The 25,622-nt window shown below is 44.3% G+C and overlaps 1 protein-coding gene across 13 annotated transcripts in view; it reads right to left on the reverse strand.

The window, feature by feature from the left end:
• The window catches only part of HUWE1 (HECT, UBA and WWE domain containing E3 ubiquitin protein ligase 1), a 153,353-nt gene that overhangs the window by 16,602 nt on the left and 111,129 nt on the right, over positions 1-25,622 (reverse strand). For 10 of the 13 annotated variants that reach the window (XM_030934819.1, XM_030934818.1, XM_030934827.1 and 7 more), the window contains 20 exons: positions 24,780-24,994; positions 20,402-20,613; positions 19,476-19,658; positions 15,888-16,060; positions 15,385-15,533; positions 14,559-14,634; positions 13,644-13,742; positions 12,924-13,057; positions 12,569-12,737; positions 11,002-11,230; positions 9,860-10,038; positions 9,477-9,566; positions 9,161-9,315; positions 7,887-7,932; positions 5,129-5,416; positions 3,099-3,354; positions 2,776-2,906; positions 1,732-1,946; positions 1,367-1,655; positions 1,132-1,234 (listed from right to left, as the gene is read on the reverse strand). In XM_030934819.1, the coding sequence (XP_030790679.1) occupies positions 1,132-1,234; positions 1,367-1,655; positions 1,732-1,946; positions 2,776-2,906; positions 3,099-3,354; positions 5,129-5,416; positions 7,887-7,932; positions 9,161-9,315; positions 9,477-9,566; positions 9,860-10,038; positions 11,002-11,230; positions 12,569-12,737; positions 12,924-13,057; positions 13,644-13,742; positions 14,559-14,634; positions 15,385-15,533; positions 15,888-16,060; positions 19,476-19,658; positions 20,402-20,613; positions 24,780-24,994 (3,391 nt within the window). The remainder of the gene's footprint in view (positions 1-1,131; positions 1,235-1,366; positions 1,656-1,731; positions 1,947-2,775; positions 2,907-3,098; positions 3,355-5,128; positions 5,417-7,886; positions 7,933-9,160; positions 9,316-9,476; positions 9,567-9,859; positions 10,039-11,001; positions 11,231-12,568; positions 12,738-12,923; positions 13,058-13,643; positions 13,743-14,558; positions 14,635-15,384; positions 15,534-15,887; positions 16,061-19,475; positions 19,659-20,401; positions 20,614-24,779; positions 24,995-25,622) is intronic. The other 3 variants (XM_030934825.1, XM_030934824.1, XM_030934826.1) reach the window with 2 other exon arrangements.

A 25,622-nucleotide genomic window follows, 5' to 3' on the forward strand; every position in this document is an offset into this window, starting at 1 on the left:
ACACTTCAGTGGCTAGAGCTCTGGGATTAGGCATAAGAATGGGAGAGGGGAATGAGCTGGGTATCTCCAAGGAAGCTTGAGAAAGGAGGGTGTCCAGTCCAAGGGCTCTTCATAGTAACAGCTGCCCTCTTGGGTGTCTACTATGTACCACGCACTTTACAATGACTGTACATCATCCTTTCAGGGCTGCTGTACAGCTTAGAGAATCAACCCCCACCCCCACCAGCTTTATGATGAGATGGAGTCTCACTCTGTCACCCAGGATGGAGTGCAGTGGCGCGATATCGGCTCACTGCAACCTCCACCCCCCGGGGTTCAAGTGATTCTCGTGCCTCAGCCTCCTGAGTAGCTGGGATTACTAGTGTGTGCCACCATGCCCGACTACTTATTGTATTTTTAGTAGAGATCAGGTTTGCCATGTTGCCTAGGCTGGTCTTGAACACCTGGACTCAAGTGATCCACCTGCCTCAGCCTCCCAAAGTGCTGGGATTATAGGCGTGAGCCACGACACCTGGCCGAGAACCACCCATTTTTGAGATGATAAACAAGAGGCTCAAACAGGTTAAGTGACTTGCCCTACATCACACAGCGACTGAGAAGACAGCAGAGATTCCAGCCCAGGTGTCATCCATAGACTGGTAAACTCCGACTGTACCTAAGTCTAGGAGACAATGCTAGTTTCTGCCTTCTCTAGACTACCAGGAGTTTGTGGCCTTATAGCAACCAATCACTCCTTTCACATTTTGCCATGTCAGGCCCACTCTGTTTTAGCCTGGCTAACTCACTCCTCTATACTTCCCTAGCCTAGGTGTTATAAACTCAAGGCAGCTGTTAGTTGTTTTACTACTTGCATGGGAGACAAGTGGTGTTCCTTCTCGTTAAAACCATAGTTAGCACCTGCTGCCAGCCTGCTTTTGTGATTGTGGTCTTCAGCAGCAAGACTAACCAAAAGGTGTAGTTTTCTGAATGGGGAGTCCAAGGATCTGGCTCTCTCACTTATTCAAGGAAATGGCTTAAGAGAGACCATCCATCCTGCCTGTCAGGATTTTAGCTTCTCCACCTATAAAGCTAAGGGAGTTGGGCTAGTAGACTTGAGTGGTGATATAGTAAGGTAAAAATAGACAAAGGTACCTGTTATGGCTGCTGCCACCCCCCATCTGGAAGGTGCCACCTCTCTGCACAGCAAGGCGAGTATATTGGACCCCACGGTTGCCACTTAGGCGACTGGTGAAAGCTGGAAGGAAAGAAAAAGAAAACTGAGATTGTGAAGAGGGTGTAAATTGGATACAGGTAATACAAAGTTAAGAAAATACAGCCTCATCTAGCTAAAGCTTTTGAGAGCCCTCCCACTTGCCTCCCTCTGTACCCGGGCTTCGGAGAATAGCAGAGAGTGCGGAGGTGCTACTGTGCCCAAACAGACGCTCATGCATGAGCTGTCGCTGCCGGGCTTCCTGCTCTCGTCTCAGGGCTTGAGCCTCAGCTGCAATGTCAGGTGGCATCACAGCTAACACACTGTCCTCCATATCCTCTAGGACACTACGGCGCAGGTCTGAGGGCAGAGTCTGGATGAAGGTCACAGGGTCCATAGGGGTGTCTGAGCTGGCATTCTGTGCCAGTTCTCGTCGCTGCTGCTCAGCTCTCTGCTGTGCCAGTACCTATGGAGCAGAAGAAGTCAATGAGGGCATCTCTCCTGCCAGGCAGCCTGGCCCCACCACCTTCCCGCTCACATACTTCCTCCTGAATAGCTGGAGGCAGGGCAGCCAGAAACTCAGGGCTCACTTCAGTCACACCAGGATTCCCCACCACTGCAGGCGCTGAGCTATTTGTGGAGGGGGCAGTCCGGGTTGGTGGACGAATGCCTAGCTGGTTCTGTAGAACTTCCCGACGGATGTCATCAGGCAGGGCAGCCAGAAAAGAGGGGTCCACGCCTTCAGGGAGACTGATACCTGAGGGGAGATATAACATGTAAAGGGATTCACGCCTTATTAAATTTTTGAGATGGGGTCTTGGTCTGTTGCCCAGGCTGGAGTGTAGTGGTGCAACCCTTGACTCACTGCAGTGTTGAGCTCCTGGGCTCAAGTCTTCCTGCCTCAGCCTCTTGAGTAGCTGGGACTACAGGCATGCACCAAAATGCCTGGCTAATTTACATATATATTTTCGTACAGACGGGGTCTCCCTGTGTTGCCCAGGCTGGTCTTAAACTCTTGGCTTCAAGTGATCCTCTGACCTCTGCTTCCCAAATTTTCAGGATTACAGGCATGAGCCACCATACCCAGCCTCTCATACCTCTATTTGTGCCTAATATGTACTTGGAGAAAATAAACCTATGTCACTGCTTGAGGGAAACCAGTGTGTATGTCTTCACTGCTTGCAAGACATGGGACGCAGAGAAGGCCCACCCCACTTTCCCTGGGCTCAGAATAGCTTTTGTTATTTGCTAGACTGCATGCACTGTTACTTACCCTTTATAAATAACCTACCACGCAGATATCATCACCCCCTCGGTATCATTCATGATCACAGAAATTAAATAATGACCCTAGGTTGTAAAAGGTAGAAGTGGCAGAGTGGGGGAATTTGAGTGAGCCAAGATCAGTTTGACTCCTAAGGCTGGACCCATTTCATTATGCCACACCAGCACCCCCCTTATTGTCAGTCCTCCCACATACATGCCCTCCACCTGAATGGAACTGTTTGGCTGGTGGGCATTTCCATGCCAAGGGCCACTAGAAGCCAAAACAATCCCAGGATGACCTGGGCATACATGGAGCTCACCTGCAAGGGGATCTTCTTCTTCACTGCTTGTTGAAGGCAACGGCTCTTCTAGGATTCCTCGGGAATCTGCTCCAGAAATGGCCACGGCAGAATCTCTGGTCGAAGAGCTCTCAGAGGATGCAGGGGGGGAGCTGAGGGAAATCATGCTCAGGTTGTTGTATTATGTCTTCTCGTTTATAATACAGTCCTACAATACCCCTTTCTCACAGAAACCAGGTTTATCTCCCCAGCATAACAAGCATGTCCATTAGTTGACAAGTATGAAATGTGCTTTGAAAGACCCTCTAATATATCCTACCCTTCTTTTGCCCACACATGCTTACCTGTCCTCAGGTGGCTGGGCCGATTCCCCTGACCCATCACTCCTGCCTTGCACTTCCGCCACAGCTGGTGGGGCATCCCCAGGAGTGGAGCTGCCTGCTCTGGGCTGCTCAGAACTGCCAGTTGCTGAAGCATCACCCACAGCCTCCTCTAGGGTACAGGAAGCCAGGCTGCTTGTATCCATAGGAGAGCCTTCCAGCTGACTGCTGACAGCCGTCAGTGCATCAGAATCCTCAGCTCTCTCTGGGGAAAGAGAGGCTACGAAAAAGTCATAGGGAGAGGTTAGGCTTCTATCTGGAAACGGGGCAAAATGACAGACAAGGTCTTTGATAGAGCTGCTTCCTTAGGGGCATCTCAGCTCAGACTTCTCACTTCTCCCTTGCTGTCTCCCTCTCAATCTCACTTTGAGATTTTTAAGATTCAGCTCAAGCCCTTTCTATCAATTCTTGAACATTTACTGTGTTCCAGGCATGCCTGTGAAACATCTTCCCTAGGCAACCCAGGTAAGGGATTTTTTTTTTTTTTTTTTTTGGAGATGGGGTCTCATTCTGTGGCCCAGCTGGAGTGCAGTGGCACAATCTCGGCTGACTACAACCTCCGTCTCCCGGGTTCAAGCAATTCTCTGCCTCAGTCTCCCCAGTAGCTGGGACTACAGGCACCTGCTACCACGCCCGGCTAATTTTTTGTGTTTTTAGCAGAGATGGGGTTTCACCATCTTGGCCAGGCTGATCTTGAACTCCTGACCTCATGATCCACCTGCCTCGGCCTCCCAAAGTGCTTGGATTACAGGTGTTAGCCACCGTGCCCAGCCTGGGTAAGGGATTTTTTTCACTTTGATTGACTGCAGGCACCACTTGCACGTGTATATCCTATATCCTGTGGTTCTCTAAAGAAACAAGGTTTCAGTAGGGCATGGTGGCTCACGCCTGTAATCCCAGCACTCTGTGAGGCTGAGGCGTGTCGATCACCTGAGGTCAGGTGTTCCAGATCAGCCTGGCCAACATGGCAAAACCTTGTCTCTACTAAAAATACAAAAATCAGCCAGGCATGGTGGCGTGCACCTGTAGTCCCAGTTACTTGGGAGGCTGAGGCAGGACAATCACTTGAACTCGGGTGGCAGAGGTTGCAGTGAGCCAAGACCACACCACTGCACTCCAGCCTGGGTGACAGAGTGAGACTCTCTCTCAAAAAAATAAATAAATAAATAAAAATAAAGTAAAATAAAATAAAATAAACAAGGTTCCTTGAAAGAAAAAACTGACACCTTAAAGGTCTCTCCAGAGAACTTCACAAGCAAGATGGTATAGAACAGGGATGGCAAGCAGGTATCAATTTATCCTGAATTATGTATTATGTTGAAATACTGCTGAGAAGACTTTTGAGACCCCATTTCAAACCAGTGAGAAATAATGTAATGAGATAAACAGTGTCTGCCAGGAGAATGGGAGAGCTCTAACTGTGGGGTGACACGCTTGCCATCCTGGAAACTGTGAAAGGAGAGTAAGCTTTAAAGTCAGACAGATCTGGATTTTAATTCCAGTTCAACCACTTATAGAGTGACTTGGGTTAATTATTTCATTTCTGAGTTTCAGTTTACTCATGTAAATAACACCATCGATTTTGGAGTTCCCCCCGCCCAATAGGGATGGGGTCTCACTATGTTGCCCAGGCTGGTCTCAAACTCCTGAGCTCAAATGATCCCCCTGCCTCGGCCTCCCAAAGTGTTGGGATTATGAGCCACCATGCAAAGCTGGAGAGTTGTTTTTAAATAATAAGCCTGGGGTGATAGCCCAGGAACAGAGTAACTGCCTCAATGAACTGTTGGTATCATCACCAGTATCGTTAGACATTCAACTATCCCTAGTTCAGGACCTCAACTTCACTTAAGAAAGTGAATGTGCAAGATGAGATCTTATTATTTGAGAAGTTGAGCTCCGACTATTTCTCTCAAGCAAGAGAGCAAAGAGAAGCTACAAAGACATCCTTTCTTCCCTCTTGTTCCATCCTTCCCAAATGTTGAAATTCTACTCACTTATAGTGGGAGCTGGGGATAACTCCATCTGAGTTGTTTCTGCTTCCCCACTTGGCCTTGTAGGACCCAATTCCTCTGGCTCTACAGGCATCAATAGCTGTGTAGAGCTGCCCCCTTCTCCAGCTGGGGACTGCAGCTCCTGAGGAACCTCTCCCAAAGCTGGTGGGGTTGGGAGTGTTGGTTGCTGTTGTGAGGATTGCAGAGTGCCAAGGGTCTCCTTGGACTCAGATGTAGCTGCATCAGTTGAAGATGGGGTTGTTGGGTAGCTGTCAGGCATAGGCGTCCCATCTTTCTCGGAAAGAACAACAATAGTGGTTAAGGGGCAACCAGCCAATGATAATGGAGGCCACCCCAATCAGCAAATGTGGCCTGACAAGTATCCCACCCAGCCAGTGATTACCCCCACAATGAAAATGCTCCCCCCTCAAAGATGTTCCCCCACAAAGGAATATCTCTGGTCTGGTATACTAAGGATGAAGGCTAAGGCACAGTGCTATCTCTGTCCCAAGAATGCAAGAACTGGAGCTCTGACTCTGTGGATCCTAAGAATAAAATCCCTTCTGTGACCTCCAGGTGGAAGGGAGAAGATTTCAGGCCATATAGGGTGAGGCTAAATGTCTCTGTAGGTACACAGAAAATCTAACTACCAAAATCCGATTGATCCTCCCACTTCATCTGTTTGGAGCAAGAAATGGTGAGAATTTACTTCAAAACTCTTTTTGTTTTTTATCGGACAGGGTCTCACTGTTGCCCAGGCTGGAGTGTAGTGGCACAATCATGGCTCACTGCAGCCTTCACCTCCCGGGCTCAGGTGATCCTCCCACCTTAGTCTCCCAAGTAGCTGAGACTATAGGCATGTGCCACCACACCTGAATAATTTTTTGTATATTTAGTAGAGACAGGGTCTTGCCATGTTGCCCAGGCTGGTCTCAAACTCCTAAGCTCAAGCAATCCACCTGCCTCAGCCTCCCAAAGTGCTGGGATTACAGGCGTGAGCCACCGCGTCCAGCCTTTCAAAACCCTTTTTCTTTTTCTTCTGAGACAGAGTCTTGCTCTGTTGCCCAGGCTGGAGTGCAGTGGTGTGTTATCAGCTCACTGAAGCCTCCGCTTCCTGGGTTCAAGCAATTCTGCCTCAGCCTCCTGAGTAGCCGGGACTACAGGCGAGAGTCACCACGTCCGGCTAATTTTTGTATTTTGAGTAGAGGCGAGGTTTCACAGTGTTGGCCAGGCTGGTCTCAAACTCCTGACCTCAGGTGATCCACCCGCCTTGGCCTCCCAAAAGTGCTGGGATTACAGGTATGAACCACTGCGCCCAGCCCAAAATTCTTAAAGTATGCTTTCCATTCCCTTGTGCACGTTCCTGTTCTATTACTAAGAAAATGCACTCATTACACAGTTGAAGAAAAGCAAAATGTTTGAGTTCATGCCCAAAGATAAAATAATTATATGCTCCAATTAATGAAAGACAAGTCACTTTATAATGACATCTGCCTCACCCTAAACACTATCTGTCCCCTTCCATGTCTCTTTTCTTCCAGTCCTAATTATCCAAGGAACATCTACAACTTTGTCTGATGGAGGCAACACTGCTAAGGCTAAGTGTGAATATGCCGCACACCAGGGAAAGTAGTAAGTTGTATAGTTATCTTCTAATTGGGGCCTAATATCCCTACCCCACAACAATACAACTTACTACCTCACCCCGGCATGAGCAGAATCCTCTAATAAGGGCAGCAGGCAAAAGGCCCTTTTACATGGTGACAGACTCTTTTAAAGATCTTTTGCTAGATTAAGGGTACCAAGGCATCTACCCTACTTCACCGCTTTAAAAAATATTGTGCAGGCTTTAGTACAATGATTTTCCAACTCCAGTGCCAAAGGAGACAGTTGTAGGGAGGCAGAACAATGTTCTGAGGAAATATGGGTGGAGGAGACATATGATATCACATGACCCAATTGATAGAATCACAAAATGGCTACTGATCATTGTTAAGAAGATCAGAGGGAATAGGGAGCATATGGCAATCATACCACTAAGCCCACAGAGCTACCTTCCTGAATAGCACACTATCCAAGACAATGTTCCTAGACTTTCCGATTCCATGGACCAATAAAATTGAATTAAAAAAAGAACAAAAAGTAGAGACTAATGTAGGGGTTGCCAACTTTTAGTTCAGTCATGTAAGAAAAAACATCCAATCAACATTGTTTAATAAAAATATTTTGATACCACAGAATTAGGAATATAATCTCTAAATACAAAAAGAGTCTTTTAAAGGGAATAAATTCAGCTTTATGAAAAAGGCATTACAGCTCCTTGATTTTGTTTGTTTCCACAGAGGACTGGCATTTGAGAACCACTGTCATCAGTTATTCTCATGAAGTGCCACACCATGGTGGTCATCAAAGGACCAGCCACTTCAAAGATGTACATGAACATGCTGTTTCAGAGGACAGAGTTGCAGTCAGGAAATAAACAAGACACATGATCTCATTACCCATGTCAGAACGAAGTAGATAATAACCAGAACAAGAACCTGAACAGAGCCAGTCGGAGAAGAAGTGTATCACCGTGGGAAAGACAGTAGACTGTATAGTTATCTCCAAGATGGGGTATGACCCTAAAACTATACAATCTACTACCTCATCCCACAGAGCACCAGTGTCCATCTTCAGCCTATGTGGGCCAGCTACTCGGAACTATCAGGAGAAAGCAACCAATCAATTAGTAAGAAGGGAGAAAGGAAAGGAGAGTTACCTGAGAGATTCTGTTCAGTAGAGTCATTTGTCTTAGATGCAGTACACTGCAAAAAGAAGGGACAGACCAATGTGGAACTTTGCAAGTACCTAAGATAGAGGTCAACTGTAATAGTCACCATCCTCCACCCAGACCATCTAGGAGTTCAGTGATCTAATGGAGAATGCTTTGGCCATGTGACCAAAGGAAGGTGAACATTTCACTGTGCAAATATATGTCCAATTTCTCTACACATACTCAGGTTCAAGAATGGTTTCGGGGTGAGGGGGAAATAAACATGGAAGGAAAGGATAATAAAAACCCCCTTAGGAATGGGCACAATCATGATCACTCTAGCAAGAATTTCTTGGTTTCATCTATGTATTTTTCCCTTCATGGGGCTTATTTTTTATTTTGTCCACTCTAGCCTTTTCAGTCATATGCTAGGTTCACTTATTTTCCATCCTATATCATGTTTGAAACAATGTAACTGTGTATTAGGTAAAAAGTTCTATATAAAGATACTTGTTAGATCAAACTTGTTATTTTAACTGAACGCTTCACTACCCTTATTTTTAATCTACCTGATTCCCTAACTGCTGAGTAGGGTATACTGAAGTCTTTCACTCTCAAGTCTTATTTCTTTGTATTTCTATCAGATTTTTCCCCCTTTTATATCAAGTGATACACTGTAATGTATCATTCTATCATCATTTACTCAGACATTTAAAAGACCTCTGTCTGAGGTCCCAGAAGTTTCAGAAAAAAGTAGGTAACTTCCTTCTAAATCAAAATTATATTAGTGATTTTATACATGTGAGCCCTAGAAAAAATGACATGTGGTGACGGGGTTCAGAGTACAACATTTTCTCTGATCTGACACCTAGGCTGATCTTACTCAAATGATGGAATGGGGTCATCTTGGTAAGATTCCCCACACTGGCAGTCCACCGACAGAAATGGAAATGGGCAACCAAGAGCATGGACTTAGACAAGGTTATTCTTCTTGTCTCGATGCTGTCCTTGGCGGTAGAGACTACACAGTGTGACTGTTGAGAAGCCATTCTGCCTCTGGCTCATTTTTCCCAGTGAGACACTAGAGAAATCTCCCCTCTAGGTTTAAACTCTTTCCCCTACAAACCAGGTGAATGTATGGTGAATTTGGAATAAAAAATTTCCCAGGTTCAACGTGAACGTTCTAGGATTCTTCAGTGATTCTTGGTGCTATGTGTATGCCAAAACCACATTACGGCAGACATAGTCAAAGATGAATCCTCCCAGCTCTTGGGAATCACCTGTGCACTCTGATCCCTGTTCTCCTTATCTTCTTTGCCTTTATCGGTTATCTTTGTTTCTTCCTCAGCCAGTTGTTTCCTGCGCTTCTCGCGCCTTTCTTCCAGCTCCTCATCCCTCAGGAATTCCAGGTGATTGACAATGGACACTTTAACCACTGTTCCAAAGAGGCAAAAATCAAAGACTGCTCTGGTGGGGTAAGGGAGGAAGCTAAGAGCCAGAGCGTGTAGCCACAGAGAGCCAGGGAAACAACTCTCCATATGCTTGTCTTAGCCCTAGAAGGCTCACTGCTGCCCTGATAACCAAGCTGCCACGCACCTGAAACACAGTCGTGCATGCTCTCAGCATCGAGAACTTTGCATTCTTCTGTCCAGCGGGTCAGGGCTGTGGGGATGCTGGACAGGGTTCCTGTAGGGAGAACAAAGGGGAATGAGATTCTTGGCCTTGTCAAGCATTAACTGATCCACCGATCCAAAAATTGTAGTATTTCCCTAGAAGGATCCAAGGTCTATCACAATGTTTAGCACATAACAAGTACCTAGAGACAATAAAGTTTTTGTTGCCCGTGGCTAAGTCACCGAGTGGTTCTGGCTCCTATAAAATGGGGGTTTTCGATAAGGCAGACACTGTCTTGCTTTTCCTCAACAGGGAAACAGTAGAATCTGACAAATTCTACCCTCCCTTTCACCACACAAACTTGCCTGCTTGGCTGGTAGCTGTGCTCTGATCATGGAAAAAGTCATCCAGCAGCTCATCATCAGAACGGGCGATGATGTGGACGTCATCGTTGCCTACCAAGAGGCGGGCCCGACCCCGGCTTTGTAGGGGAAGGCTGCTGCTCAGCTGAAGGATGTCAGCAGCAGCTGAGGGACCAAGCAACCTGTAGGGTAATGGTGGGTACCATGATCACTGTTAAGTCCAGAGGTGCCCTGCAATCTGCTACCGTGAGATCCTCTTCACGCATCCTCTATTAAATGCAGAACATTATAAACCTTACGATGTGCACACAAGTCTAAGTTTTTTTTCTGAATACCACCCTGGTTTTGTACTTAGGTTGTATATTATTCCACAGTTTCTGGCACCAAGTGGGTGTCAATAAGCTCCCACGTGCCAGGCACTGCATCAGGTCACATTGCCTCCACTACACCCTCTCTGTTGTCTGTACACCAACCATTACAACACTTACATGCCTTTCTTTTACTTCTTTTTTTTTTTTTTTTTTGAGACGGAGTCTCGCTCTGTCACCCAAGCTGGAGTGCAGTGGCCGGATCTCGGATCACTGCAAGCTCCGCCTCCCGGGTTGACGCCATTCTCCTGCCTCAGCCTCCCGAGTAGCTGGGACTACAGGCGCCGCCACCTCGCCCGGCTAGTTTTTTTGTATTTTTTAGTAGAGACGGGGTTTCACCGTGTTAGCCAGGATGGTCTCGATCTCCTGACCTCATGATCCGCCCGTCTCGGCCTCCCAAAGTGCTGGGATTACAGGCTTGAGCCACCGCGCCCGGCCTCTTTTACTTCTTAAGATTGTTTGTTTCACTACACTCTAAGCCGGAGGGCAGGGCTCTTGTCCCGTCTATATCTAAAGTGTTAAGTGCTTGGCAGGAAACACTTAATAATTGCTAAATACATGCGCAGAACTATTGACATAATTTGGTATTCCCCAAAAGGCTGCACTCCCCAAAAGGTTGCACATGTAATCCACAAAGAAATGGAACAAATATTTTATTTGTGTGTGTGACAAGAACATTAAGTGATGGACTATTTCCCCCAAGGTTAAGACAATGCTGAAGCACAGTGAAAATTCTTACAAGAGCTCCGACGAATCCAACAGATCTCTGTAACTCACCTCTGGAGTATAAGAGGAGGGTTGGGCTGGCGATTCCCAGGGTAGTGAACATGAATGGTGTGGCCAGTATTGGCTGTCAGCTGCCTTAGGGTCCTCTGACTGCGCCCAATGCCCTGGGTGAGACGAGTTGTTGAAGAGCCACTGCCCAGTGTCAGAGAACTGTGGTCTGCATGGCGCACCATCAGTGGATGGGTGGTAGGGATATTTCCTGGGGATGGGGGGATGTCTGCTGCAAGGACAATATGTAAAAGGGTCAGTGTCAAAAAGAAATTTCTTCCATGTTTGTTCAAGCAGAATCATGTCTCCTGGGCCTTACTTCCTCACACGGAAACCTGAGCTTTGTCCTTTCTCCCTCATTCCCACAACTCATCTAAAATCACTGACACTACCATAGCTTATGCCATCATCTCTCACTTAGATACTGCAACAGCCTCCTAAATAGTACCTTTTCCCAATCCATTTTCCACACTACAGTCACAGTGATGCTTCTAGGCCCCTCAGATACATGCTGCTCCCTCCACCTTGAAGACTCCTCTCCCGCTTCTTTACCTGCTCTTCTGTTCTTGGCCTAAGATGTCACTTTCTCTGTGAAGCCTAACTTCTACAGATTGGGTTAGATAACTCTTTACCTCTGTGCTCTCTTACCATACTGCAATGTAATGCCTGCTTAGTTATAATTCCTAACAGACCACTCCTATGAGGAACGAGGACTGTTTTCTTCTTTACTGCTGTATCCCTAGTACCTAGGATACAGTATGCACTCCTCAAATATTGTTCAATTTGCTGAATGGACAGAGGCTCAACTCTAAGGGAAACTGATGAAAATCACAAAAATGCAAAGAGAATCATAGACGTTATCTTGAAAGTTATCTAATCCAACCCATTTTTTTCTCAAACTTTTCATTTACAGGTGACAAACTGAGGCTCAAAGAGGTAAGAGATTAATTGGCCAAGATAACAGACCAGAATAGTTCAGTGTTTTCTGCTACATCATGCTTGCGATTTAAGTTGTCAAGACCTGCCCTATCAAGACAGCTTGATTCTAAGAACTTGATTCTAACTTGACGCTAAAAGGGAACTTTGACGCTGATGGGGGAGGAAGAGATTCACTCGTTCTCCCGAAAAGATGCATCCTGGATGAATAGAGTGAGTATGTTCAAATCTGCTCCCTAATGCCAAGCTCAAAGGTGACCATTCAAATCCTCAAGATCTTGTGTTATGGACATAAGGATTATTGATTGCCCTGCCACTGTGGTGTGCACATGGGTGCCTGATGCAGTCAGCCTTGGTCTCATTTTTTTTTTAATCAAGCAAATCATCAAGTTGTCCAGGCTCTAAAATGGCTGCCTATTTACTGAGGTGAAGGGAACAAAAGCAGCCTCTCACTATTCCTTCTCTTAAGTATACACTAGTGAGACAGATGGATTCAGATATCCCTTGCCCCTGGAAGTCAGCATAGGAAAAGAAGTACTGTCTGTATCAGATCGGTTTGGTCCACTGCTTGGCTTACCCTAGACAAGGGTATAAGAATCAAGAGAGAAAACCCAGCTGAGCCCCTGTATCTTACTAGCACTGGAGAACATGTTGTCAAACTCAATGATGAGATCATCCTCCCGGTCAAAGCGCTCAAATCGGACCAAGGGAGAAGCGTTCATATCAGGATAATCCTCATCCAATTCCATCTCAGAGCCATCGTCGTCATCGTCTTCATCTCCCTCTTCACCTTCATCATCCTCCTTAAGGGAAAATAGGAGATGGAGAATTGCTGGAGGTAAGGGTTTTCTGAAGCCTGGTGCCATGGCCACATGTGCACATGAGGGAGGGAGACGCTGAGGCTAGCAACCCAGACTGTTGGTTTTCTGCAGCTCTATGTTCCCATGGAAGAGGTCATCTGAACCAACCCAAACGCAGTCCCCCCTCACCTGATCATCTTCCTCATCTTCCTCCTCCTCCTCCTCTTCATCCTGACTATCATCCTCATCCTCGTTACTGCCACTGCTGTCCTCTTCCTGAGTGTGCTCCTCCTCATCCTCAGGGTCCAGGATATTCATGGAATCTAAAACAAAGGGAGCACATTGGAGGACTAAACTGAGTAGCTAGAAAATAGGCTACTGTGCAGGCCAGCAGGCTGAGTGGTAAGGTGATGGGATATCTGACTCTATGAGAGGAAGAACCAGATCTGGGGTGATGTACAGACTTACTGAGCCAGACCCGATTTCCTGAGAGTGCCAATCAATGCATCAACACACTGAGCAGGGTGGCTGAATGTGGAGGCTGGCTAGAGGGTGGTGCTTGAGGAGCCATGGTCTAGGACTTGGCCAAGTCTGCTGGTGCCCCCTTGCCTTTTCAGCCCTACTTTGCTATTGACTATATCCTGTTGGCAAGAGGGAACCTGCAGCGATGATAGCAGGCGGGTGAGAAGAAAGCGAACCAAGTAAGAAGTGGCAAACTTTGGGCAAGCAGTAGTAACATGTTATTTGAAAAACTGGCTGAGGATAAAGTGGATGGTGTATGTCAGCGCATGCAGACAGATGCTTCCTTATTCTGCACATGTGGGCAGCTGCCTCCAGGAAAACCCTAGTGTAGTGTCTGTCAGACGTGCAGGGCAAGAAGGGAGGCCTTTCTGGCCTCGGCACTCTCACCTTCTCGGTTGGCCTGCAAGGTGGAAGCTTGGCTGAGGTTGGAAGGAGCTTCATCCATCAGCACGTCCTCTTGTGATTCATCCTCTCCACTTCTGCTCACTGAAGGTTACAGAGCAGAGCCTTCACTGAACAACAGAGGACTTCCCTTTCCAGACTGGGTGCGTCTAAAGTAGCTATGTACACCTAGCAGATATCCATTTTTTTTTGGATGAGGGAGAAGACCTGGATTGTCTGCTGTCAGCTAGCTAGGTGAGCTTGGCCAGTCACTTTACCTGTCAGAGTCTCAGTTTCCTCATCTGTAAAACGGGATGATTACATCTGCCCTGCCAATCCCACTAATTGTGAAACCACAGAGGATAGTGGGTGTGAAAAAGCTTTGTAAAACTTAAGAATACATGTCTACTTCCATTTATCCTTTGATTTCCTTGATCAACAAAGTAAAAACAAGTAACACATACACCCTCAGAGCCAGGTGACAGTAGGGTACCTTTGCCATTTTCCCTCTGAGATTTACAAAGGGCCACCCTCAGGGAATGATCATTCTTTTTACACTACTGAGACTCAGGGGCAGAAAGCCCCTGGACTTCATTGAAGAACTGAAAGGAAGCGCTTTCTCACCCTACAGCCTCCTCTAGGCCTCCATGAATAAACACTCTTTAGATGTGCTTGATGTATCAGCTGTATCAATGGCCACTCCCACCACCTCCCCCACACAGGCAACACTTCAGACTGCTACAGGCCTGTAGATGTCTTGTGAATTTCTCATCTGTAAGACTGTCAACATCAAGACAAGCAGCGATCTAGGCTGGCTATGAGCCCTTAGGCAGAGCTGAGCAAGCAGATAATGAGAAAAAGGGTCCTCCCGAGAGAGACTGAGGCAAAGGAAGAGGCTATACTCAGTTCTGGGGCTCTCACCTATAATTGTACTGTTCCCAGATCCGCCATCCCTCTCAAGCAACTCATCTATCAGGTCCTCCAGCTCATTCTCAACCTGGAGAGAAATAGAACATATATATGGATGCACACAAGTCTATCATTGTGCTAGCACTGAAACCCTAAAAAAGGCCAGCAAAGGAGCATACATTTCTAGGATAACATGTGACAGAGGATGTTACATGAAACCACACATTCGGTGCTAATTAGCACAGAAACTACCACGTGCTGCCAATCCACAATCAGACTGTCCTTCAAATGGGTCCATCCCAGTTATCTGATACTGGGTTGTCTTTATACTGTCCAGGAAGACATAATAGATCTCTTCAAAGCCAGCAGCTTAGGACCACAGGCCCAATTTCTTACCCAATGCTACCAGCTCCAGAAATTACAATGCTTTCCTTTAGGGTCTTTAGAAGACTGCTGTTTTAATGCCCCAGCAAGAGCTGGTGCTATAGGTATAAGGTGGTGTTAAGGAGCTTCCATTAATAACCAGAGCCAAAGTAAATCAAAGACCCTGGGCCCAATGGTCTCAGGCCAGCTTTCTACTTCAACATTTCACCTGTGCCTGTTTTCTGGTTGGGATCTTCATCATTTCATAGCACATGGCATCCTGACCCTGCCCCCACCCCTCTTTTAATACAATACAAACACATTTACTGAGCATCTACTAAGCATGTCACCCATGATCCTCTGCAAAGCAGCCAGCATTGAGGCAAGGATCTAAAGTACTCACCCACCCACACCACCTGGCAAGGGTTTGATTCAGCGCCGCAACAGGGAAATGCTGGGTGATCTGCCTCCCTACCTGCATCTCTTGTGAACTGAGCACCTCAGGCTGCCCAGCAATCACCACTGAGTCGGTTTCAGCCTCCCCATCCATGATATCCCCATCTGCCACCTCTGTCTGAGTGACATCATGATCCTCCTCCTGCACTTCTGCTTCCCCAGGCTCGCCTGAAACAATCAACCAACCAGCAAAATAATCAAAGAGTGCCCATGTGCTGGGCACCACAAGGCAAGCGCAAAGACAATAAGGTCCCTTCCTTGGGCAAGTTTACAAGTTCTCAGAGAATAAACGAATGGGTGACAAAGGAAAAGACAAGGCTACGTGTGAGGATAGCCAAACAAGGCTGCATTTTGAAGGAATTCTTTGTGGGGCAGATTCCCACGCCACTATGACAGATCTCTGGAAGGCCAGCAAGTTCCCAGGGAAACACCACCAAGCCAGAACAGTTTTGTGATCCCAGGCCCATAAAGCAACTACTCCCACCCCTCCAGCTCTCCAGTCCATTGGCTCTGATTCCCTACCTGGGTCCTGCTGGTTGCTATTGGAATCTTGAGAGGCTCCTTGGGCATCCTGCTCAGACTTGTTCTTGCTAGAAGCACTCTTACTGCCAAAAAGGCTACTGGGCTGGTTCACAATCCGGGAAAGTGTTTCCAAAGGCTTCAGAGCAGCATTGACTGTGTTGGCCATGTTGGGACTGAGATAAGGAAAGATAAAGAGATGGACTGAGCACAGAAATACTAGGTATCTATCTTCTAAGTGACACTAAGCTTCTTACAATGGAATCTACTAAGAGAAAAGGGGCAAAAGGTCATACAACTAACATTCTACTTTTGTTTAGAAAAAAAAAAATCTGACTTAAATGTCTTCAAGGGACCCACCCTAAAAGCAAGAGTTAAATCAATGCCATATTTCACGGGGCCATGGAAAGCACATAAGTAACAAACTCTTGACTGGAAGTCAGAATGTATTCTGGATGACCACATGCAAGCAAGGCACTTCTCAGATGTACTCAAGATTTTTTTGTTTGTTTTTTAAACCATCAGCATTTAGTCCCCAAACCCTAAGAGCTCAAAGGAAGGAACCTGATAAAAGTTCTTTCTTTCTTTTATTTTGGAGACAGGGTCTCGCTGTGTCACCCAGGCTGGAGTGCAGTGGCATGACCTCGGCTCACTGCAACCTCCACCTCCCAGGCTCAAGTGATCCTCCCACCTCAGGTTCCCAAGTCGCTGGACTACAGGCGTGAGCCACCATGCCCACCTAATTTTTCTATTTTTTTGTAGAGATGGGGTTTCGTCATGTTGCTCATGCTGGTCTCGAACTTGTGAGCTCAGGCAACCTGCCCTCCTCGCCCAGCTGATAACAGTTTGAAGTTCTGTGAATTTCAAATTACACTCTGTAGGGCTTCCTAGAGTTCAATAAAAGTACAACGGGCTGCAGTTGAAGGTGTGGTGTGATTTCTAAGTGTAATAAGATGTGTGAGACCAACTAGGTGCCCACTAAAACAAGAGCAGCTCTGCTTTTATCTGCTTTATGTGTGCATTTATGTGTGAGCCTATGTATGTATATATGTGTGTGTGTGTGTGTGTGTGTGTGTGTGTGTATACCCACTAGTACCAAGATAGCAGTCTCTGATACCGTATCACACTAAAAGTAACCAAGACTCATCCGAACAAGTGATCCCAGGAATAGGGCAAGGAAGGTATATTGTGCCAAAAAGCTTTCAAAAATTAATGGGACAGCTGGGTGTGATGGCTCACACCTGTAATCCCAGCACTGTGGGAGGCTGAGATGGGAGGATTGCTTGAGCCTAGCCTGAGCAACATAGTGACACCGTTTCTATTAAGAGGAAAAACAACAACAGAAATGGGGAGAAAAAATTAATGGGATCATTACCACAGGCCCAGTGAGTATCAAAAAGAATAATGATAGTAATGGAATTATTCATTACAAAGTGGAAATCTAACAGAAACCACCCTCCCACCTTAGCCTCCCAAGTAGCTGGGACTACAGACGTACACGACCAGCTAATTATTGTATTTTTTGCAGAGACAGGGTCCCACTATGTTGCCCAGGTTGGCCTCGAACTCCTAGGTTCAAGTGATCCACCAGCCTCAGCTGTGATCAAATTAGGCATCACAAGTAATGGGACCAAGTAGTATTTACCTGTCTCCTGAAGTGATGTGAGAAGGGCAAATATCACCCATGTAGTATTTTTGCCAAAAATGTTTAACCTGACCCTAACCATTAAGGGAGCAATTACACCAATGTAGACTGTGAGATATTCTATAAGACATCAAGCCTGGATTCATCAAAACAGGAAAATGTCATAAAAAAGAAAAGAAAAATGTGACAACCAAATGCAACATGTGATAACTCACTGAAGCCTGGATCAAAACACTCTCCCCCAGAGTACAAAGACATAATTGAAATAACTGGGAGTATGTCAATATAAAATTATATAAATTTAGTATTATTATATTATTGGTAAATTTCTTGGATATGACAATGGAACTGTAGCCATATAAGGGAATGTCTGTTCTTAGGAGACAGATGATCAAGTACTCAGGTAAAGTTTTATACTGTTTGCAACTAATTTCAAATGATTCAGCTCCTGAAAGGACAGAAAGGGAAGAAATAAAGCAAAATGTTCAGCAGTGGTTAATCTAGGTAGACACATGGTGTTCATTACAGTACTGTGAGTTTGAAATTTATAAACGTTTCAAAAAATTGATAGGTTTGTAGCAATAGGACAATTAAGTCATCTTGAAGGGGTCACATACGTCAAAGGTATAATAATTTGGGCATGAAAAAGTGACTGCAGTGATCCAAATAAATTCAATCACCAGTTTAAAAACAAAACAAAACAAAACAAAAACAACGAAAAGTTGAGTCCATAATATGACTTAAAAAATAGAAAGCCAGAAAAAAACCTACATTTGAATCTCAAATGTAAATAGAAAAAAATTAAGAAATTAAGTTTTTATATTGCCTAATAGAACTTGTATTTTAGCACAACCAGACATTCCCTTTGGGGCTAACAGAAAAATGCCAGTTAATAATGTATTCGAAATGAGAAATTAGTAAGCTGTTATTCATAAGCCTCAAATAATTGACCCAGGCAAGAATTATCAACTGATGTTAAGGCTATTATTTAGGTATATGATTGATAGTGCAGACATCTGTAAAGTGCCAAAATAACAACAGAGATGACTTTCTATTAAGAAGAAAAAGTGCAATTACCATGGGAGATGTGTCTCCCATGATACAATATGAGCTATACATCACCTAGGCTACACATTTCAGCCCATAATGTTTAAACTGCTTCAATAAGCCTCTAAAGCCTCTAGATCTAACTAGAAGTTTACAGAAAATAACAGGAAGTAAAGGATCAAGTTAAACTACACTGCAAGGAAGCAACTGCACCAAATTTAGAAGGCAAAAACATGATCGCTTCAACAAGCTAGAATCATGAAAAACAAAAACAAAGATCGAAATAATTTTAAAAAAAATTTGTATTAGAATAAGAGAGATTTAGAAGACATAGCCAGATGTAAAACAAGTCCTTAATTGGATTCTGGTTTGGAGAAAAATGCTTAATTATGGATTTGGGCATTAGGTAGGATGAAATTTATTTTCATAGCAAAGAAGTGATCGGTAACTGAAAATAAAAACAAAAATGCCCCAAATTTCCCTCAACACAACAACATGTATCATATAATATCATTTTAGTAAAAAATACATTATTTATGCATACAAAGAAAAACACTGAATAATAAAACCAATAACGTCATTATGGTATCTGGGTGGTAGGAATACTTCTTATTTTTACTTATCTGTATTTCTTATAATACACATATAATCTAGTAAGTGGTTATTTTTCATTAAAATGGGGGAAGCTTGAAAAAAAAAATCACTCTAATAGTTCAACTCTCGAGTTTATAGCAAGTAAGAATCAAGGCTTTAAGAAAGACAAGTGCTAAAAGCCACAATAAGAAAGAGTCGGGTCTCCCACTTGTACCCAAAGTTTTCGCACCACACCAGCTACCTCCACATCCTTCACATAGTGAGGCTGAAGAGAAGGAAAGCCTGGGGCTGGGGCATGATTTTACCTGGACAAGTCTAAGCTGTGAGGTACTCTAGCCAGGTCATTAACCAGTCCCTTCTTCAGGAAGAGCCGAATGATGTTGTTCATGCCATTGTGCTGGGTCTTCGCTGTGGCACTGCTGTAGAAGCTGGAGGTGGAGGGGCAGGACTCCATGATAGTACTGATGATACACATTACTGCCTGAAGCCTGGGAGAGAAGTTTGACATCTCTATCATATGAATATAGCCATTTCTCAGGCCAAGTCTTTACAAAAGAGCCTCAGATAACCCTCCTGTAACTTTTGTGCTTCCTTCTGGAAATAACATCTAAACAAACAGGTGAAAACACACTCCCTAGGTGATAGCATTCATTTTCTCTTTTTTAGACAGGGTCTCACTCTGTAGCCCAGGGTGGAGTACAGTGGCGAAATCTTGGCTCACTGCAACCTCCGACTCCTGGGCTAAAGTGACACTTCCACCTCAGCCTCCCAAGTAGCTGGGACTACGGGCAGGTGCTACTATGCCCAGCTAATTTTTTGTAGACATGGGGTTTCGCCATGTTGCCCAGGCTGGTCTTCAACTCCTACTCCTGGGCTCAAGCAATCCACCAGCCTCAGCCTCCCAAAGTGCTGGGATTACAGACGTGAGCCACCACGCTCAGCCCCCATTTTAAATAAAATTTAAAATATAAGATCAAATAACCTGCTCAACTTCCTTGAAGACCCTAAAAATCCACTTAACATTTCCCTTTATTTTCTCTGTTTACCCACTTACTCTAATGGTAATCAGTGCTCTGGGTATTTTCAAGCACCAGAACTATTTGAGCGGACCAGAGAGTGTATGATGCCAGTATGACAAGAAGTTTTGTCCAAATGCAAAACCACCCATGGACTAAGAAAAGAGTAAGGGGATGTTCTTGGCTATTAGCCCTGGATCAGGTACGAATCTTACCTGGCATGCTTCTCTGTACTCTCAGCCATAGCCAGTGCCCGTCCCAGGGCTGCTTTTACTTCATTCACTAGGGCCACCTGGGCATCTGTGCCACTCCCTGCTGCAGCCAGGCTTGCGAGGAACAGGCGGGCCAGGGCAGGGGTGTCCTTGTCTTCTGCATTCTGGGTATGTGGGAGCAGGTGGTCCAGAACAAAAGCCAGCACACTGCAGTCCTGAAAAGTCATGAATCATGACATTTACTTACAAGCACAATTATACCATATCATTTGCACAGGACCAAAGATACACACACACAGTATTTCCTTAAGTCACCCAATGAGTGATTATTATGTCCACTTTATAGATGAAGAAGCCAAGGCTCAAAGATACAAGCAAGTAAGGAGCAAACCTGGATTTTAGAAAACTTCCAAACGCCACCCATTTCCCACTACACAGCTTATACACTGTTATGTAGATGTCATGTATTTTTAAAACCATTTTTAAAAAACTTTACTTTTATTAAAATGTTTTTAAGGAGATGAGGTCTCGCTAAATTGCCCAGGCCAGAGTACAGTGGCTATTCACAGGCATGATCATCGCACACCACAGCCTCAAACTCCTGGGAGTTTGTTCTCACACCTCAGCCTCCCAAGTAGCTGAGACTACATGTATGTGCTATTGCGCCTATCTTAAAATATTTTTACATGTGTTATTTAGTAGAACTACTTACAGCAAATCTATAAATAGGTAAATATTTTCTCATCTGATAAGCAGTTATCTGAAGCCCCCTAAAAAAGTGGCTTGCACAAAAGAATTTAGTCAAGGGCTGAGGACTCAAACCTTGATTCCTAATTAAGTGGTATAAACCCTTCAGTGCTCAATTAAATTGAAATTATTTACTGACACAATGTGCCTAGGACCCTGTGCTACAATAGAAGCTGGTAAGAGCTGAGCAAGAGACAGCAAAGTCACAGAAACTAATATGCAAACATATTTAATGCAAGGTTATTTAAAATAATGAAAGAGGCTCAATAGAGGAAGCAAATTAAGTCAGACTCTTCTTTTTTCTCTAACTATAATTCCTGCCTAGACAATTCCGTATCTTAGAAACAAATTCTGTTGTCATTCAAGCAAATTTTGGATGAAAATACACTGAATATTTTGGAACTAGATAGGTAACAGTTGCACAACACTGTGAATGTACTAAATGCCACTCAATAGTACACTTTAAAATGTTTGATTTGTAACTTTTATCTCAATAAAGAAAATGTAATATAACTTTTACCTCAATAAAGAAAATGCATTGAATAATTCGAGTCTGGGAAACTGAATAAAGTGACCTTGTTAAAACAAAACAATTAGAAATAACCATTAATTTCCCAGTGGTGAATACATATAAAGTTAAAACTGTTTTCTGAATAACCACATAGAAAGGACTTAGCTTTGGAATCACAACCCTAGCTTCCAATTTTAGCTCTGCTACTCTGTAGTATGGTCCCAGGCAAGTTACTCTCCTCTATTAAAGAGAACAGTATCAACAACCTTGCAGTGTGGAGGTGAGGATTAACAATAGTATTTATAAAGCACTTACCAGTACCCAGTACTAGTAGGTCACTGGACACATATTAGGCATATACTTAATAAACTTGTAATTAAATGTCTTAATCCACAGGTAATGCTGTTATACATTATGAATACAACTGGCATAAATGAGTTAAAGCTTCGGAATAAAGCCTGGCTAGGTGTGATGGCTCATGCCTGTAATCCTAGCACTTTGGGAGGCTGAGGCGGGAGGATGACTTGAGGCCAGAAGTTTGAGACCAGCCTGTGCAATATAGCAAGATCTCAAAAAATAAAATTAGCTGGGCGTGGTAGCATGTACCTATAGGTCCCAGCTACTTGAGAGGCTAGGGTGGGAGGATCACTTGAGCCTAGGAATTCAACGTTGCAGTGAGCTATGATTGTACCACTGCATTCTAGCCTGGGAGACAAAGTGAGACTCTCTTAAAAAAAGGAAGCCTGGCTGGGCGTGGTGTCTCACGCCTGTAATCCCAGCACTTTGGGAGGCAGAGGCGGGCGGATCATGAGGTCAGGAGATCAAGACCACCCTGGCTAACACGCTGAAACCCCGTCTCGACTAAAAATACAAAAAATTAGCCGGGCGCAGTGGTGCATGCCTGTAGTCCCAGATACTTGGGAGGCTGAGGCAGGAGAATGGCATAAACTCGGGAGGCAGAGCTTGCAGTGAGCCAAGATCACACCACTGCAGTCCAGCCTGGGCAACAGAGCGAGACTCTGTCTCAAAAAAAAAAAAAGGAGTCTATTTATGTATTTATAGGACTTATGTCCAGAATACATTAAAAAACTCAATAGGAAAATAGAATAAAAGAGTTGAACAGACATTTTCCAAAAGAGAATAAACAAATGGCCAATAAAGACATGAAAAAAATGGTCAACAGGGAAATGCAAATTTTAACTATAATACAATACCACTACAAACCCATTAAAATTGGTAAAATGAAAAAACACCAACTGTTGATCTCCCATATGCTGCTGGTAATAATATAAACTGACCTGGCAACTCCGGAAAACTTTCGGCATTAGCAGAACAACTATCATATTCTAGAGGTCAGCAATTCTTACTCTTAAGCATATACTACCCAACAGAAATTGGGTAGTTCACCAACTTAGACATATTCATAAGAATGCTCATAGCAGCACTATTTGTGATAGCTCCAAAGGGAAAATTACCCAAATATTTATTAGCAGTAGAATGGGTAAAAGATGTATTTGTTTTGGTACATGGTACATTCCACAGTGGAATTTTATACAGATGAAAATAAACTTCACCTGCACGCAAAATGAATCTTGCGAGTATGTTAAGCAAAAGAATCCAGGCAAAAAAAAAGAGTACATTCTATGTGATTCCATTTATATGAACTACAAAACCAAGTTATGGCACTAGAACTCAAGATAATGGTTATCTTGAATGAAGGTGAAATGGTTGGGAGGAGATGCACTAAAGAACAAGGAGGGCAGCTTCTGGGGAGCTTGTAATGCTTTATTTAACTTGGCTAGTGGCTTCCTAGGAAAAATAGACTATTTTAAAGATTTGTGTATTTTTCTATGTATATTAAACTTGGATTAAAGTAAGAATAGCTTTAAAAATGGCAGTTGCTTTCAAAGACTGCAACACTAGTGCCCCTACTCACTCTCAGACCCTTTTGCCACTTACTAACCATAAAATTACAATGTGATCCACAAAACAAGGCACCCTTATGGGAAAAAATATCTGGGCACCCGTTTTACATATGTGGGAACATGATATAGTTTCTCAAAGTGGCCCACTCAACTTAAAAAAATCTAACCTGAGAATAATCCCGCATCAGGACACTTCATTCTTTTCCACAGCTCTACTAATGGACATTTAGGCTTTTCCTATATTTTTATTACCAATACTGCTACCACATCTGGTGTCTTTGCACATGTGAGTACATCTGGAAGATAAACACCTACATTCTTATTTATAATTTATAAGGTTTATTCAACTGTCCTTTAGACACTTTTACTTAGATGCCCCACAGATACCTCTCAAAACTGCACATTTTCTCTTCAAACCTTCCCCTCCCCTTCTATTTTCTTGTTAGATGCCAACCCATAAAAGCAATAAAAAAAAAACCCCCCACAAATCAAGAAACATCCTTGAGTCTTTCCTTCTTCATCTTCCAAACCCATTTCTTGTCCATTTGTACCTTAAAAATGTTTCTTCAACTCACCCGTTTTCCTCCAACTTCACCAAGATCATACATTAACTAGATTACTCAATCAGATTCCTAACTGGTCTCTCTGACTCCAGTCTTCCCTCTTCAATCTCCACAATGCAGAACAAGGGACTTTCAATACAACAAATTCATTAACTCTCTCAGTGAACATGATGAAAAAAGGCCTAGCTCTTTCAAGTTTCTTTTGCCACAGAGTTTCACTCTTGTCACCCAGGCAGGAGTGCGATGGTGCAATCTTGGCTCACTGCAATCTCTGCGCCTCCTGGGTTCAAGTGATTCCCCTACCTCAGCCTCCCCAATGGTTGGAATTACAGGCGCCCGCCACCACGCCCGGCTAATTTTTTTTTGTATTTTGGGTAGAGACGGGGTTTTGCCATGTTGGCCAGGCTGGTCTCGAACTCCTGACCTCAAGTGATCCGCCTGCTTCAGCCTCCCAAAGTGCTGGGATTACAGGCGTGAGCCACCGCACCCGGCCTTGCATGTCTTAAGATGCCTCTTCTTACTCATTACTTGGGTTAGCACTTAGCATGCACAGCTTCCCAGCAGTGTCTGACACAGGCGGTACCCAAATGATGGAACTACAGTATAACATCTTAAGTAGAAGTTGGAAATATTACCTCTTTGATCAGTTCAGACTGGCCCACAGTGTAGCTGTAGTTGGCAATCAGGGTAGCAATACCAACATAGGACCTCACCAACTCTGCCAGAAGACGAAGGATAGTGGAGGTAGGCATTAAAGGTTTGCTGCCCTTGCCTTTCTGTTTGCCTTCCTCAGAGGCCCGGTCCCCTTCTTTATCTTTCTTCCCATCTCGAGACTCCTCTGGAGTTGAAGCTGTTGAGAAAAGTCAAACACTGGTTCAATTCCACACTGGAACACTGGCAAAATCAAGTCTTAGATGGAAAGAATGCTATTTCTCCTCTTCTTTAAGCTACTTGTACAAACTGAATGCTCTTGTGACACTGCAGTGGAAGAGCAGAGAACCAGGATAACTCAGGTCTCAGATGTATTCGGTTACAGTACAACAGGGATGCTTTGCCCAACTATTTGTGCATCTCCCTCTATTTCCCTCCTTTTACATACTCCAGAAATACTCTACTAACAGTTCTTCAAACATGTCTTACTCCCTTACTTCTTTCTTCCCTGATGTCTGCCTGGCACACTTTTATCTAGCTCAGCTCAAATGCTGATCTCCTCCATAAATGCTTTCCTTTCTCATCTAGACACACTGTGAGACACTTTACGTGTCCATCATACCTTATCCAAGTATGCCTTCATTCTGGCAGTTATCTTGTATTATAACTCTTGCAGGTCTCAGTCACTAGACAAAGTTCTTTAAGTACAGGGAACAAATCTGATCCATTTTGGTGTCCAATATAGTCTGCCACATAGTGGGCAATGCTTCTCTTGAATCAGCACCATCATCCATACTATACACTACATATGGCCAGTAAACCCAGTA

This window comes from Rhinopithecus roxellana, chromosome 7, assembly GCF_007565055.1.
Source record: "Rhinopithecus roxellana isolate Shanxi Qingling chromosome 7, ASM756505v1, whole genome shotgun sequence".
NCBI lineage: Eukaryota > Metazoa > Chordata > Mammalia > Primates > Cercopithecidae > Rhinopithecus > Rhinopithecus roxellana.